The following is an 18510-nucleotide window of genomic DNA, read 5'->3' as shown; positions in this document are numbered from 1 at the left end:
GTGGAGGAAGAAGACTGACTTTGGTGCCTTCCCACACAGTGGGGAACTTTGATTCTGCTGCGTGGGGATGTTTTATGTCAAACCCTATAGTGTGTTGTGTCCCGTTGATTTTTATTGTATGGCTGTATGGAAAATCATTTCACTGTGCCATCAGGCACACGTGACAATTAAATCTATCTTGAATCTATCTTGAATCTTGAATCTTGAATCTAATGCAATGATGACCTACTTGATCAAAGATACAGAGCCCCCTCTCCTTTCCAATCATGCCAGAAATTCCTATTCTCTGGAATGTTGAGCTGCTAGTCCCGTCTGTCCTTGGTGACACATTGATACCTTTATTTAACTTTTACTATATTTCATCTGAATTGTGTCAGGAATTTCAATACCATTGTAAATCTGGAAATCTCCTCCTTTACAATTAAAACATGTTAGCCTATATTTTGAGGAGTTTTTTTTACATCGGAGTGAGAGTCTTATGCAACTGCTGAATGCCATCTTGATCATTCTAATGTTAGTCTTTTTAGGATATGCAGATTTGTCTTACAATAATTGCCAATTGGGCAGAAAAGTTCATATTATGGGCATACCTGCTTTTTCCAAGTATAGTGTCCACTGACTGTACTAGGCTTGTCATTGGTGGAAAGTTAGTTGATATAAATGTACGAAAGTTAGCAGAGCCTTTAAACATTGAGAAATGTATATGGCAAAGGACAGAATTATGGGAAGATTCACTTTTAAGTCTTTGATGGCTAGAAAAGTAAACTTGCTGCAGGAGTAGACTGCCTGGAATTCCAAGCATCTATCTAAAATGACAGCAAAGCCATTCACCAGGCAAGAGGCAGAAGCTATGGTCACCATTAAACAAAGTGCATGTCAATCTTTGGAATCAATGTGGCAACAGATGATACACTTTGAACAATTTAAAAAATATGGTTACTTTAAAGAGTAATGTCCTAATATAAGTGCACGTGAAATAGAAGCAGGAGTGGGAAGGGGAATTAAAATGTCTGGCAACTGGGAGATCCCAAAGGCCACAGTGGATAGAGCACAGGTACTCGGCAAAGAGTTGACAGCCATTTTAATGCCACCTCCCATTCCCACCCTAACATGTCTATCTGGGGCCTCCACCCTGCCAGGGTGAGGCCAAACACAAACTGGAGGAACAGCACCTCACATTTTACCTGGGCAATCTATAACCAAATGACATGAACGTTGAATTCTCTCATTTCATACCTAGGGAATTTAGCAAGCACTCATAACGTTTCACACGGCAATTTGACCAGGAAAGTAAAAGCAAGAAAAATGGCATGTCGGATTAAAAAATGTTTCCACAGCAGAAAGCACAGAATAGGGCTCATTGTGTGTTTCAGTGACTGTCGGGCTAAAGTACATTCTGTATGCTGTATGGTTCTGCAGGGCTCCTGTTTGTCATAAGATGTAAACAATTTGGATTCAAATATAGGACCCATCATCAGGAGCTTTGAAGATGATTTCAAAATAGACAATACAAATAATCGAAAGAAAGATCTAGGCAACAGGAAGCTATCATTGGAGATGGCGGACACAAAATATGGAAAATGGAATTCAATCGAGAGGAATGCGGGCAAATGCATTTGGAGAGATTGTACAAGCCAATATATAAGAAATGACAGGATATAGGAAGTGTAGGGGAACAGAGCTGGGCAATAGATCTGAAGGCAGCAGGACAGGCAAATAAAGTGATTAAGAAAGCAGATTGCATACTTGCCTTTATTGGCTGCAGTATAACATACAAGAGCAGGAAGGTAATGTTATTACCAAATAAAACATAAATTTAACCTCAACAAAACTGCTATGTGCAGTTCTGGTCACCACTGGAAGAACAATGTAACAGTCTGAGAAATGGTGTGGAGATTTACAAGTATCCGGCTGGAGGATTACTGTTATGAGTAACAACTGGCTGGCCTGGGGTTGTTTTCTTTGACACAGAAGACATTGAAGAGAAATGTAATGATATCTGTGAAAACATGGGACTTCTAGAGAGGATTACTGTAATGATTTATTTCTCTTCCCACAGAGTCAAGAATCATAGAGCTATGTCGCACAGAAAAAACCCTTCAGCTCAAGACATCCACGCCAACCAAGTTGCCTAACCAAGTTACTCCACTTGCCTCTAGCTGGTGGTTAAAAACTTTCCTATCCATGTACCTGACCAAATGTCTTTGAAATATCATTATTGTACCCTCCTCTAATATTTCCACTGGTCGCTTGTTCCATGTACAGTGCATTCAGACCCCTTCACATTTTCCACATTACGTTACAGCCTTACTCTAAAATGGATTAAATTATTATTTTTTTTATCATCAATCTACACACAATACCCCATAATAAAAAAGCGAAAGCAGGTGTTTAGAAATGTTTGCAAAGTAATTAAAAATAAATAACTGAAATATCACATTTTCATAAGTATTTAGACCCTTCACTCAGTACTTTGTTGAGGCACCTTTGGTAGCGATTACATCCTCAAGACTTCTGGGGAATGACACTACAAGCTTGACAGACCTGTATTTGGGTAATTTCTCCCATTCTTCTCTGCAGATCCTCACAAACTCTGTCAGGTTGGATGGGGAGCATCGATGCACAGATATTTTCAGGTCCCTCCAGAGATGTTCGATTGGGTTCAAGTCCGGGTTCTGGCTGGGTCACTCAAGGACATTCACAGACTTGTCACAAAGTCACTCCTGCATTGTCTTGGCTGCGTGCCTAGGGTAGTTTTCCTCTTGGAAGGTGAACCTCCACCCCAGTCTGAGGTCCAGAACGCTCTGGAGCAGGTTTTCATCAAGGATCTCTCTGTACTTTGCTCTGTTCATCTTTCTCTCAATCCTGACTAGTCTCCCAGTTCCTGCCGCTGAAAACATCCCCACAGCATGATGCTGCCACCACCATGCTTCACCGTAGGTGTGGTATTGGCCAGATGATGAGCGGTGCCTGGTTTCCTCCAGACGTGACGCTTGGCATTCAGTTCAAAGAGTTCAATCTTGGTTTCATCAGACCAAAGAATCTTTTTTCTCGTGGTCTGAGAGTCCTTTAGGTGCCTTTTGGCTAACTCCAAGCGGGCTGTCATGTGCCTTTTACTGAGGATTTGACTTCCGTCTGGCCACTCTAACATAAAGGTCTGATTGGTGGAGTGCTGCAGATATAGTTGTCCTTCTCCACAGAGGAACTCTGGAGCTCTGTCAGAGTGACAATCGGATTCTTGGTCACCTCCCTGACCAAGGCTCTTCTCCCCCGATTGCTCAGTTTGGCTGGGGGGCCAACTGTATGAAGAGTCCTGGTGGTTCCAAAATTCTTCCATTTAAAAATGACGGAGGCCACTGCAATGCTGCAAAAATTGTTTTATACCCTTCCCCAGATCTGTGACTCGACACAATCCTGTCTCGGAGATCTATGGACAATTCCTTCATCTTCATGGCTTGGTTTTTGCTCAGCCATGAGCTGTCAAATGTGGGACATTATATAGACAGGTGTGTGCCTTTCCAAATCATGTCCAATCAATTTAATTTACCACTGGTGGACTCCAATCAAGTTGTAGAAACATCTCAAGGATAATCAATGGAAACAGGATGAACCTATGCTCAATTTTGAGTGTCATAGCAGAGGGTCTAAATATTTATGTAATTGTGATATTTCAGTTATTTCTTTTTAATTACTTTGAAAACATTTCTAAACATCTGTTTTCACTTTTTTTATTATGGGGTATTTTGTGTAGATTGATGATAAAAAAAAGAATTTAATCAATTTTAGAATAAGGCTGTAACCTATGAAAATATGGAAAAAGTGAAGAAGTCTGAATACTTTCTGACTGCATTGTACATACAGTACTACCCTCAGATACCTTTTAAATCTTTCCTCTCTAATCCTAAATCTAAGCCTCTAGTTTTCGCATAGAAAGGAGGAGGAGCTGAAGGTAGTTGCTTTGGTCTTTCTCATCTTTACATGATAGAAGCACATAAAACTATTGGGTGTATAGATAGGGTATACAGTGAGATATTTTTTCCCAGGGAGTAAATACCAAAGACTTGAGAGGCAAAGTCTAAAGGAGATGTACGGTGTTTTACACATAGGGTGGCGGGTGCAGATACAATAGTGATATTTAGAGGCTTTTGGATAGGCACATGGATAGGCAGATGAAATTAGTTTATCTTAACTTCATTATCGGCACAAACATTGTGTGTCAAAGGACCTGTTCCTGTGCTGTACTGTTTTATGTTCAATAATGAACTATTATATTCTAATATAATACGATTGATGTGCTGCTGAAATATACTTTTTCTACATTAGGATTACAGTTACATTCTCTGCCACAGAAGGTAGTTGAGGCCAGTCCATTGGCTATATTTAAGAGGGAGTTAGATGTGGCCCTTGTGACTAACGGTATCAGGGGGTATGGAGGGAAGTACAGGATACCGAGTTGGATGATCAGCCATGATCATATTGAATGGCGATGCAGGCTCAAAGGGCCGAATGGCCTACTCCTGCACCTATTTTTTATGTTTCTATGTTTCCTATGTAAAAAGCTGATCAAAAAGATACTGTTCATCAATGTGAAAAGTTAACATCTTCCGAGAAAGTGGAGCAATTTATACTTTCACAAAGTCAAATTGATATTCATGTTATTGTTCCCTGTGTGCTTACTTCAGAAGCTGTTAAAGAAAATCAACCTACATTAACAAATAATACCTCTACGAGAAGGTATGCTCCAAGGGGGTATCTTTATCCTATATGATCAGACCATGCTTCAATGGAATTACTGTGCCAAAATATGTGACTCCTGGTTTTAGTGGGATATGACTTAATTATTCAACATTGTTTTAACTGCACTACTGTGGAATAGATTCAGAAAGATTAAGTTCACCATATCTAAATTCCTAATACTCTGTACAGCATGTAAAGTATTGTTTTCGACCTAGAAACTTAACAGAACAATGAGTCACAGAAAATATAGGAAAATCGTATGGCTGATTGTATGAGGTGTAATATTAATAAATAGGGCACAGACTAATAAGAGCTGAGTAATTTGATTAGTTCAAATGCAACATTTTTATTTAAATTTATTTTTTCCATGATTCTTCCTTGCATTTGTTTTCATATTCCATCTATGTATCCATCACATGTTATTTTCATTTTATTTTATTTTATTCTTCATCTGCATTAATTTAGCTTTTTGGGATAGGAATTTGTCTAAATAAATCCTTGTAAAGGAGAGTTCTAGGTGGATAACTGGCATTATTTTCAGATGCTAGTTAATCTTACAATAGGCATAATGGCTGTCAGTTGTACACAGCTCACCCCCCACACTTGGATCTCCTGACGCCGAGGACATTGAGTACAACTGGCAGCAAATATTTTCATTGGCATTTAGCACTAGTGACTGATGTTTGTTTTCCTACTTTTAATCAATAGAATGTGAAACCATTATCTGAAATAATGCCAATTATCCACCTAGTACTCACGTTTACATGGGATTTTTCAGTCAATACAAGATAATTCATTGTTTTGTTGTAGATGTACCACATCTGCTTTGAGCAAAATGAAAGTGTGTCCTTATTTCAATCTATACATGCTGCTTCTGCTGTAGCTTTTGAAAGATATATTACCAGACATCCTCGGCATCTTCATCACATTCTGCACCATACTTGCATTTTCCACATCTCACGTGTTTTTGGCGTCTTTCTGTTCCTGAGCCTTCGTATTCTGTACAGAAATAATCACATTTTCATTTTTGATTACATTTGATTTTTTTTTAGATTATGTGAATAGGCAACATAGAAGCAAATGATACTTTATATAATTTGCTGCAAAATTAAAGGAAATGTCTGTTTTATATTCACATTCTGAAAGGGATGCACGGTCTATTAACTACACTTGTCAATATGATTCTTCTCCATTCTTTTGGTGATATCTATTGTTGTGATATTAGGCATTCCTTGGCCCCAGATCAGCCACTAATCATTTAATCTTTCCACTACCTTGTCTCTGACTTTAACTACATCAGTCCTAAATTCTGGCATTCCCTCCTGTATCTACCCATCATTTGACCGCTCCTCTCTCCTTAAGAAGAATCTGCACAAATCCTCACATTTTAACCCAATTTTAGTGAACCAAAGCAATATCTCCCCATTGCTGGAATCTTGAGCAAATAACAAAGCGCTGTAGAAACAGCCGGTCAGGCAGCATCTATGTTGGGAATGGTCAGCTGACATTTAAAAACTGCAGAAGGGTCCTGACCTGAAACAACATCTGTCCATTCCCTTCAGAGACGCTGTCTGACCCATGAAGTTCCTCCAGGACGTTGTTTTATGCTAATTTCTCTCTACATGTCCTATTGTTAAATTGTGTTTCATTATGCATGGCTATCAGAGGCTAACAGCCAAAGGAGGGAAATGAACAGAGGAGCTGTTTGGAGAGTAAGAATGCACACAAGTTGTGCTCCAGAGATCTTTAATAGAGCAAACTACACATGAAGGTTGCATAGTGACATGGCTGGTATAGTGGCCAGCATGCTAGACATCTGCAATCTATGGAAGGAATTTAGAAATAATCTAAAAGCAATTTAACAGAAGTCCTTGAGCAAAAATTGATGTAATCAAAACATTTACTACATTTTAATATTGATCAGAGCAACTATACTGTAATTTCATACAAAGAACCTTCAATTTGAATGAATGTGGCATGATCTGCTGAGTGTTTCCAGCATGTGTGGTTTTACAAGTTTTACCAACATTCTCTCCACATAGGAAAGCTATTTACCACAGGTGTAATGCACGTCCCAAACTACTGTAACAACCTGCAATAGTACTTGCATGTCTTCATTTGCATGTGTCAGACAAGGGCCTGTCCCACTTCCCCTAGTTACTCACAAATTCTCCCGAGCTTTCCCCTTGATTCAAACTCAGAGAATGCCCGTAGGAGTCGGTAGCGAGTCCATAGGAGGCCGTAGATATTTCGTAGCAGCTCGTAATGCCAGCTGTAGTTACTCGGGGCATCAGGTAAGTCGGGACGTTTTTTCAGAATGTTGAAAAATGGCCACAAGTAACAAAAAAAATAGCCCCGAGTACCTACAGCTGGCATCTCCGAGTTTGAATCAAGGGGCAAACTCGGGAGAATTTGTGAGTAACTCAGGAAAGTGGGACAGGCCCTTATAACCATGTAACCATAAAACAATTACAGCACGGAAACAGGCCATCTCGACCCTTCTAGTCCGTGCTGAACACATAATCTCCCCTAGTCCCATATACCTGCGCTCAGACCATAACCCTTCATTCCCTTCCCATCCATATAACTATCCAATTTATTTTTAAATGATAAAAACGAACCTGCCTCCACCACCTTCACTGGAAGCTCATTCCACACAGCTACCACTCTCTGAGTAAAGAAGTTCCCCCTCATGTTACCCCTAAACTTCAGTCCCTTAATTCTCAAGTCATGTCCCCTTGTTTGAATCTTCCCTACTCTCAGTGGGAAAAGCTTTTCCAAGCCAACTCTGTCTATCCCTCTCATCATTTTAAAAACCTCTATCAAGTCCCCCCTTAACCTTCTGCGCGCTAAAGAATAAAGCCCTAACTTGTTCAACCTTTCTCTGTAACTTAGTTGCTGAAACCCAGGCAACATTCTAGTAAATCTCCTCTGTACTCTCTCAATTTTTTTTTAAAGTGTGTTGTGGGGTGGAGGCAAGCTAAAAAAAAAATGTAGGTAAAAAAATCTGTCAAATAAACCTGTCCTTGGACACATCAGAATAAAATTAATAACATTTAAAAAAAATTAAGAAATCATTTTTTAGCAATGCAAAAGCTGACAAAGTAAATTGAAGACCAGGCAAGGTAGCTGGTCTCCAGGGAAAGGGATGAACTTAAAGTGGAACAGATTCTGGCATTGAGTAATTAAATCCTGTGGCTGGGAATAGGGTTGAAAGATAGGGTACATAACTGATACTAAACATATGATTATCAAAGATCTGCTCCTAACTTTATACAAATAGGCAATCAGCTGCAGATACTCTGCTTGAGGGTAATTATACAGTGTCACAGAGTATACGATAGTCAATGATACAAGACAGTATTGTGATGATATATAGTCAACTGTGATGATTGATGACACACAGCAGGCATTGCATAACGAACTCAACATAAATATGCTGTATGACACAAATCATATATGCATATGTTTAATAAACTTCCAGATGGTGACATGTTATTAACTGACTGATTATATGAGCAAGCAAAAGAGCTGTTAAACTGATGCAATTAAATGCAATTAAAATGAACTGTAATTGCTAAAACACAAGAGGATAAATTGTGATAAAATATGACTCCCTATATAATAAAACCTCAATAATAAATTATTATAATTACAATCCGTTTAAAACTGAAGTGTGAAGGTCAGTGCAGTAACCCAGTTAGAGAACTAAAAACCTGCACGAAGTGTAAAATATATGCAATACCACAAAAGTCTTACTTTCCTAGTGTTGTACAATATTTCAATCACTTGAAAATGTTTGAAAGCACAAGGACAGAAAGTAACTTTTCTAAATGTTCAAAATTGATATTATTAATCAGCAATGATAACCCACTAAATTAATTTCTGTGTTATGTTTGCATTCCTTGCCCTTATTCCTTCAATTCTTGTTGTGTAGGTCCCTCATATCACAGTTCAGAAGGACGTCAAGTGGCAAATTGTCCATAATTAAGATCTTCACTGTGCAATAGTGTAAAATTAGTGATAGTGAAACAGAATAGAAATCCATATGAACTGCACAATAAGCATTGTCATTATTTTTTTAATGATTGTATGGTTACAATTCAACACAATGGAGCAGTGTATGTTTGGACTCCCCAGGGAGGTAATTTTGTGGAGGAGTTGGATTGACCTTTGGCAAGAAAATCATGTGAGGGATACAGGTAGTGAATTTTATATACTGCATTTGAACTCCATGTCAGTGAGATGGATTGAAATAGTATTTTCAGTGACAGTTATACAAATTCAAATGTTCCAGAAGGGATAAACTACATATTTTTGGACTAATCGGCCTAACGCAAGCCTAACAAAAGGTTAATGCTATGTACGGAAATCACTATTTACCAAGCAGAAAATGCAGTACATAAGGTTAAAGTGCAATTATACTGAATAGGAAAACTTAAGTTTGACAAATTTATTTGTTACAAGAAATACAGCAGTCGCAAGACATACAGAATGTTAAAAAGCAATTCTTAAGATGCTTTATAAAAAGACTTTATAAAAATAAGACATACAAGGCTGACGAAAATATTACCACCAGAATTGGTAGTTAAATAAGATTATTGGCCTCGACAATATCTATATCCAGAGGACATAGGTTTAAGGTGAATGGGAAAAGAATTAATAGGAATTTAAGGGGTCATTTTTTTACACAAAGGGTGGTGGGTGTATGGAACAAGCTGCCAAAGGAGGTAGCTGAGGCTGGGACTATCTCAAAGTTTAAGAAACAATTAGACAGGTACATGGATAGGACAGGTTTGGCGGGATAGGACCAAACACGGGCAGGTGGGACTGGTGTAGCTGAGACATGTTGGCGGGTGTGGGCAAGTTGGGCCAAAGGGCTTATTTCCACGCTGTATAACTATGAGTCTATGATTCTATCCACATACCTAGTTCAAATCATCAAAAAAATGATGGAAGCTGTCATTGGCAGTGCCATTCATTGCCACTAACTCACAGATAACCTACTCAACAACACTCAGTTTCAGTTTCAGCCAAGACCACCAAAACTAAGACCTGAATTCTAGAGGTGAGGTGAGATTGGTTACCTTGAGATCAAGGCGGCACTTGATCAAGCGTGGCATGAAGTCAACTGGCATCAACTGAAAAACACTTGAAGTCAGATCTTGCACAGAGGAAGTTGGTTGTGATTGACAGAATCATCCCAGGCCTGAAACAATACCGCAGGGGCAGAACCCTAGCTGCAAACATCTTCAGCTGCTTCAACAATTACCTTTCTTCCATCATGAGAATAGATATGGGCTGTGCATTGATGAATGCAAAATAGCCATTTGTTAATGCCCTGTCCCATGGTACGATTTCATTCCAAGAGCTCTCCCGAGTTAAAAAAAAATCAAACTCGTGGTGAGCACGGAGAATAAATGTAGCGGGTACGTCGGAGCTTGGGTACGTCACTTAATGGCTCGTAACGCAAACGGCAGGTACTCGGGAAGACTCGCTAACGGCAGGTAAGCACGGGAAGACTCGTGAAGATTTTTCAACGTTTAAAAATGTCCACGAGAGCCCCGAGTACCGACGAGTGGCTATTACCGTAAATCTCCGAGTTTGAATCAGGGCAAACTCGGGAGAGCTCGTGGAATGAACTCGTACCGTGGGACAGGGCTTTAACTCCTCCACAAATGAGCACTCCATGCACCAAAATATCGACAGCATTCAATCAGTGATTTATAAGCACCAAGTATCATTTGCACCATAAGGGTCAGGCAAAGACCATCTCCAGCAAGAGAGATTCTAATCCCTTCTCTTTGAATCTGAAAGGCATTACCTTTGTTGAGTCCTCCATCATCACTTGCCTGAGGTTCTCCACTAACCACATATGCACTACGGCACCAAGAGAAGTTCAGAAGCTGGGTGTCCTGAGGTTACTGACTCACATCCCAATACCCCAAGCCCGTTCCACCATCAGCAAGTCAAAAGTCAGGTGTATGATCATATGCTCTTCATTTGCCAGGATAATTACAGTGCCAAAAATTGTCAAGAACTTCAAGACAAAATGATTTCAACTGGAGGCACAAGAGACTACAGATGCTGGAATCGTGTGTGAATAACAAAGACATAGAAACATAGAAAATAGGTGCAGGAGTAGGTCATTCGGCCCTTCGAGCCTGCACCGCCATTCAATATGATCATGGCTGATCATCCAACTCAATATCCCGTACCTGCCTTCTCTCCATACCCCCTGATCCCTTTAGCCATAAGGGCCACATCTAACTCCCTTGTAAATATAGCCAATGAACTGGCCTCAACTACCTTCTGTGGCAGAGAATTCCACAGATTCACCACTCTCCGTGTGAAAAATGTTTTCCTCATCTCGGTCCTAAAAGATTTCCCCCTTATCCTTAAACTGTGATCCTTTGTTCTGGACTTCCCCAACATCGGGAACAATCTTCCTGCATCTAGCCTGTCCAACCCCTAAAGAATTATGTAAGTTTCTATAAGATCCCCCCTCAATCTTCTAAATTCTAGCGAGTACAAACCGAGTCTATCCAGTCTTTCTTCGTATGAAAGTCCTGACATCCCAGGAATCAGTCTGGTGAACCTTCTCTGTACTCCCTCTATGGCAAGAATGTCCTTCCTCAGATTAGGAGATCAAAACTGTACGCAATTCTCCAGGTGTGGTCTCACCAAGACCATGTACAACTGCAGTAGAACCTCCCTGCTCCTATACTCAAATCCTTTTGCTATGAATGCTAACATACTATTCGCCTTCTTCACTGCCTGCTGCACCTGCATGCCTACTTTTAATGACTGGTGTACCATGCCACCCAGGTCTCGTTGCATCTCCCCCTTTCCTAATCGGCCACCATTCAGATAATAGTCTACTTTCCTGTTTTTGCCACCAAAGTGGATAACCTCACATTTATCCACATTATACTGCATCTGTCATGCATTTTCCCACTCACCCAGCCTATCCAAGTCACCTTGCAGCCTCCTAGCATCCTCCACACAGCTAACACTGCCCCCCAGCTTAGTGTCATCTGCAAATTTGGAGATGTTGCATTCAATTCCCTCGTCCAAATCATTAATATATATCGTAAATAGCTGGGGTCCTAGCACTGAGCCTTGCGGTACCCCACTAGTCACTGCCTGCCATTGTGAAAAGGACCCGTTTACTCCTACTCTATGCTTCCTGTCTGCCAGCCAGTTCTCTATCCACATCAATACTGAACCCCCAATACCGTGTGCTTTAAGTTTGTATACTAATCTCTTATGTGGGACCTTGTCGAAAGCCTTCTGAAAGTCCAGATATAACCCATCCACTGGTTCTCCCTTATCCACTCTACTAGTTACATCCTCGAAAAATTCTATAAGATTCATCAGACATGATTTACCTTTCATATATCCATGATGACTTTGTCCAATGATTTCACCACTTTCCAAATGTGCTGCTATCCCATCTTTAATAACTGATTCTAGCAGTTTCCCCACTACCGACGTTAGACTAACTGGTCTGTAATTCCCCATTTTCTCTCTCCCTCCCTTTTTAAAAAGTGGGGTTACATTAGCTATCCTCCAATGCTCAGGAACTACTCCAGAATCTAAAGAGTTTTGAAAAATTATCACTAATGCATCCACTATTTCTGGGGCTACTTCCTTAAGTACTCTGGGATGCAGCCTATCTGGCCCTGGGGATATATCGGCCTTTAATCCATTCAATTTATCTAACACCACTTCCCGGCTAACCTGGATTTCACTCAGTTCCTCCATCTCATTTGACCCCCGGTCCCCAGCTATTTCTGGCAGATTATTTATGTCTTCCTTAGTGAAGACAGAACCAAAGTAGTTATTCAATTGGTCTGCCATGTCCTTGTTCCCCATGATCAATTCACCTGTTTCTGACTGCAAGGGACCTACATTTGTTTTAACTAATCTTTTTCTCTTCACATACCTATATAAGCTTTTGCAGTCAGTTTTTATGTTCCCTGCCAGTTTTCTTTCATAATCTATTTTCCCTTTCCTAATTAAGCCATTTGTCCTCCTCTGCTGGAATCTGAATTTCTCCCAGTCCTCTGGTAGGCTGCTTTTTCTGGCTAATTTGTACGCTTCATCTTTTGTTTTGATACTATCCCTGATTTCCCTTGTTATCCACGGATGCACTACCTTCCCTGATTTATTTTTTTGCCAAACTGAGATGAACAATTGTTGTAGTTCATCCACGCAGTCTTTTAAATGCTTTCCATTGCATATCCACCGTCAACCCATTAAGAATCAATTGCCAGTCTTTGGCCAATTCACGTCTCATACACTCAATCCATTAAGTTACCTCTATCTTTCTTTAAGTTACCCTCAAAGCCACTTTAAGTTCAGGACCCTTGTTTCTGAATTAACAATGTCACTCTCCATCCTAATGAAGAACTCAACCATATTATGGTCACTCTTGCCCAAGGGGCCACGTACAACAAGACTGCTAACTAACCCTTCCTCATTACTCAATACCCAATCTAGAATAGCCTGCTCTCTCGTTGGTTCCTCTACATGTTGGTTTAGAAAACTATCCCGCATACATTCCAAGAAATCCTCTTCCTCAGCACCCTTGCCAATTTGATTCACCCAATCTATATGTAGATTGAGGTCACCCATTATAACTGTTTTACCTTTGTTGCACGCATTTCTAATTTCCTGTTTGATGCCATCCCCAACTCCGCTACTACTGTTAGGTGGCCTGTACACACTCCCACTAGCGTTTTCTGCCCCTTAGTGTTTTGCAGCTCTACCCATATCGATTCCACATCCTCCAAGCTAATGTCCTTCCTTTCTATTGCGTTAATCTGCTCTCTAACCAGCAACGCTACCCCACCTCCTTTCCCTTTCTGTCTATCCCTCCTGAATATTGAATATCCCTGGATGTTCACCTCCCAGCCTTGGTCACCCTGGAGCCATGTCTCCGTGATCCCAACTATATCATAGTCATTAATAGCTATCTGCACATTCAACTCATCCACTTTATTACGAATGCTCCTTGCATTGAGACACAAAGCCTTCAGGTTTGTTTTTACAACACTCTTACCCCTTATACAATTATGTTGAAAAGTGGCCCTTTTTGATTTTTGCCCTGGATTTGTCTGCCTGCCACTTTTACTTTTCACCTTGCTACCTATTGCTTCTACCCTCATTTTACACCCCTCTGTCTCTCCGCTCACACATTTAAGAAACCCTTTCCCTTTAACTCCATCCTCAACTATCCCATTTGACACCCCACCCCCCTTATTCAGTTTAAAACCACCCGTGTAGCAGTAGCAAACCTGCCTGCCAGAATGCTGGTCCCACACCTGTTAAGATGCAATCCGTCCTTTTTGTACAGTTCCCCCTTACTCCAAAACAGATCCCAGTGATCTAGGAATCTAAATCCCTGCCCCACATTCAGGTCCCGTATCTCCCTGTTCCTGCTCTCACCAGCACGAGGAACTGGAAGCAAATCGGAGATAACAACCCTACTTTTCAGCATTTTTCTGAGCTCTCTAAGGTCACGCTGCAGAATATTCATCCCCTTCTTTCCGACATCATTTGTGCCGATATGCACTATGACTCCCGGCTGTTCACCTTCGCACTTGAGGATTTTTTGCACTCTGTCCGTGACATCCTGGATCCTGGCACCAGGAAGGCAGCACACCATCCTCGAATCCCATCTGTTGCTGCAGAAACCCCTGTCCGTACCTCTCACAATGGAGTCTCCCACTACAATGGCATTGCCTGACTTTGGACTATTTGGTTTTGGCTCAACAGCCCAGTAGTGTCCTTGACCTCCCACATACTGCAAGCATCACACTGAATCAGCTTGCCTGACATCTCCTTCTTTCGTCTCTCCCTCTGCAGTGTTTTGCGTAGCCTCCTCTCCTCAGCCGAAGACTCTCGAGCCAAAGACTCACACTATTCTCACAGGGCACTTCCCTCACAAGGCCGCTCACTCACTGCCGCTCCCTAATAGCCGTCTTGCTTATATTGACTGATAAATTGCCTAATTTACCAATTTACAAACCAAATTCCTCAGTTTTCAACTGTTTCCCCCCTCTGACTCACTTCTCTCCTCCCACTTGGGCTAGAGCCAATCAGTGTTTTCTCTTGCTAATCTTCTCCTGCTGTTGCTTCCAAATCTACAGCAGCTCCGAGTAAAGTCTGCCTTTACAGTGTGTCAGGCAGCATCTGTAGAGGGACATGGACAGACAATGTTTCACATCAGGACCTATCTTCATTCTGATCCATTGTGTTCCTCCAGCACTTTGTTTTCTGCTGAAGTTCAACTGAAACCACTGCAGTGATTCAAGAAGGCAGCACCTCCTTCAAAGGCAATTAGCGATGGACAAAAATGCAGCATGAACTAGCAAGCATGCTATGACTTTTCTCTTGGAGAACAACCTTGTTTCTACTCAGAAACATCTTGCTACAAAAGAACTAGGATGAGTATAGGCATACATATTGCTAATGTACTATATAAATGCACTGTGTTGGGACCCTAAACATGCCACATTATAAGGACACATTATGTCCCCTATTGAAATGGTTGAAAATGTAAGCTTCGAACTTACATTATTGGCTATGTTATTTTGATAGAAGAATATTTTAATTACATTGTTGACAAGGTAAGAAGTTGCTGATGGTGCCTTAATCGTGACCGAGCAAAAATCAAACTTGATTTACTCTTGTAATATGATGATGAGTAAGTTAATAGTAACCTGAAAATAAATATGCCAGCAGCCTTTGGGCTGAATTATATTAAAGAAGGAATTTTATATTAACACTATATGTATATAACCAAGTTAACCAGCTATTCCATCTGAAGGAAAATTGTTTAAATTCCCCCAACTACAAACATTTCAACAGTGAATAGGAGAGACACTTGGATGGGACAGACTAGAAAATATACTTGCATCGCCAAAGGGATGGAGCAAGGGACTTGGATTGATGAAGTTGCTCTGCAGAGAGCTGTCATGTATTCCCTTAGGGCAAAGAAAGAGACCTTTCAGGCCATTGCGTCTTTGTAACCTGTCAAAACATTCCCATTAATCCCATTTCCCTACTTAGAGTCATTAAGTCACAAGCACAGAAACAGGCCTATCAGCCCAATCTGTCCATACCAACCAAGATGCCCAGGTGTGTAGGAAAGAACTGCAGATGCTGGATTAAATGGAAGGTAGACACAAAATGCTGGAATAACTCAGCGGGACAGGCAGCATCTCTGGAAAGAAGGAATGGGTGACGTTTCGGGTCGAGACCCCTCTTCAGACCAAGTTGCCCCCACATGGCCCATACCCTCTAAACCCGTCAAAGGCTGTCAAAAGATAATGTAGCATATAGATTGCTTACAGATATGGGCAGAGAAATGACAAACGGAACTTATTTCGAGCAAGTGTGAGGTGTTGCCTTTGGAAGCTCAAATACAAGGGGAAAATATATAATGAATTGCAAGGCCCTCAACAACATTGTCGTAGAGAGGGATATTGGGGTCCAAGTCCATAACTTCCTGAATGTGAAAAACAAGTAGAAAGATTGGTAAAGAAGGTGTATAGTACTCTTGCCTTCATCAGATGGGGCATTGAGTTTAAGAATCTGGAAGTCATGCTGGAACTTTATAAAACTTTGTTTAGGCTGCAGTGGGAGTATTGAGTGTACTTTTGGAAACCCATTACACAATGCATGTGGAGTCTCTGAGAGGATGCAGAATGGTGTGGGTGGTTCAGCGGGTAAGGTTGGACAAATTTGGATAATTTTTTCTGGAGTGTTGGAAAATGAGGGGAGAGACTAATAGAAGTTTTTAAAATTAGAGGAGGTATAGATAGGAAAGGCAATCTGAATTTTTTTTCCAGGTTGGAAATGCAAAATAACTGAATGGAATAACTTAAAGGTCAGAGGGGGAAAGTTTAGAGTGCAAGTTTTTTTACCCAGCGATTGATGGGTGCCCTGAACACTCTGCCCAAAGCACTGGAAGCAGGTATGATTGTGGCATTTTAGAGCCTTTTTTTAGATAGAGAATGGAGAGATATAGATCACATGGAGGCAGTGGAAATTGGTTTGATTTGGTATTGTGTTAAGCACAGATATTGAGGGGTTAAAAGGTCTGTACCTATTCTGTACAGTTCCGTGGTGTTCTGAGGGAAGAATACCTTCTTGGGACTCAGGGACCACAAAGTTGCTATAATCTGTAAATCAATTAGATCTGAGGAATATTTAGCCTACTTTCATTACTGAAGAAAAGAAAAACTGATAATGGGCACATATTGGAGTTTTAAAAAATTGGTAGTTCATTTATACATTCTGCTTAATTTTCAGTGTGTGTGTCAACTGTAGTACACTATTAGTTGACACATTTTTGATCTTACAAAGAAACCAGACATATTCACATTTTCAGCAGATTAGTCAGCCCATTGCTTTCCCAAGTTACTTTAAAAGTAGCATCTAAAGGGCCTGTCCCACTTGGGCGTCATTTGCGCGTCATTTACGCAACATCCTAAAAATTGGTTGGCGCGTTGTGGCGTATGCAGTGATGCATGGTAACGCACGGTGTTTCCCTATTGCCCCAGGATTTTGGAATGTTTAAAATCCTGCGTGACGTATCCCTTGCGCACGCTGACGTACTGATGGCGTACCATGACGTACTGATGGCGTACATAGAGCGCGTGGTGACGCATGGTTACGCACGGTGATGCACGAACATTGCCTATGCTAATTTATTATGCGTCACCGTGCGTCAACATCCGTAACCATGCGTCGCCGCGCGCCGCCCGTACGCCGTTGCCGCGCCATTTGCACGTTATTTGTGCGTCACACCACATGATCACCCGGGTGTAAAGCGCGCCGAGGTTTGAAACATTTTCACTGGGAAAATCCTTGACATACTGTTAGACATTTTCGCGCATCAGTCACTGCCGACCTGTCGCGTAAATGATGCGCAAATGACGCCCAAGTGGGACAGGCTCTTCAGTTACACTGCTCAATATAGAGCCATAACAAACGCTATTTTTTCATAGAAATTCTGAGGCCAGATGCTTTATATGTACTCTAATTCGGGTGGAAGTACAATACAATTTTCAGAAAATAGGGTAACGTGCTTATATGTTCCCAGATGAGATCAATCATGCTGCTGAGATGAAAGACAGAGCATGAACTAACCTGGAATTGGTTCAACCCTTGCCTGCTTCTAATGTCGCATTTCCCCTGGGATTCAGTGTGTTCACCACCCAATCCCCAACATTCAATCCCATCCTGGACCTCCAGCAGGATACGTGGATCCTGTACAGCAAGCAGAATATCAGAGGTGGATTTCCAGGGTACAATCCCGAGTAGGGTCAGATTTGGAGACCAGATTCGGATTTAGATGTCCCGTTTGACAGTTCAGCTCACTTCACAATACACCCTGTAAATTGACAGTTGCTCTGGTGCCATTGATATTCTTACACACCTCTCTCTAATAGCAAATAACATGGTGCTCATCCTCCACTCATGCCAGAACACAAAATCTGCCTCCCCATTTCAGGTTGGCATTAACTCTCCTCATGTTATTTCAATGTTGGTACAATCCTTCTATTGACAGTATGAAGCTCTATTCTAAGCTTCTATTCCCCATCTTTAAATTCATGACTGCTCTGATCCCTTCCTGCAATGTACGCATTTTTGTTCTTTCCTATTCAATTGTTAACTACTTCTCTTTCCCCCCCTCTACTCACACTATCAATCTTAATTATTCTGACTTCTGAGGAACAGGTTTTTCAACACAGAGGC

The 18510-nt window shown here is 41.0% G+C and overlaps 1 protein-coding gene across 1 annotated transcript in view; it reads right to left on the bottom strand.

Annotated features, from left to right (window-relative positions):
- Positions 1-18510, bottom strand: part of LOC129709723 (tomoregulin-1-like) — a 232574-nt gene that overhangs the window by 31690 nt on the left and 182374 nt on the right. Inside the window, exon 5 of the mRNA XM_055656260.1 lies at positions 5640-5736. Coding sequence (XP_055512235.1) covers positions 5640-5736 — 97 coding nt within the window. The remainder of the gene's footprint in view (positions 1-5639; positions 5737-18510) is intronic.

The sequence above is a fragment of the Leucoraja erinacea genome, chromosome 2 (genome assembly GCF_028641065.1).
Source record: "Leucoraja erinacea ecotype New England chromosome 2, Leri_hhj_1, whole genome shotgun sequence".
NCBI lineage: Eukaryota > Metazoa > Chordata > Chondrichthyes > Rajiformes > Rajidae > Leucoraja > Leucoraja erinaceus.
The sequence above is the reverse complement of the archived record's forward strand: the minus strand, read 5'-3'. Positions and strand labels throughout refer to the sequence as shown.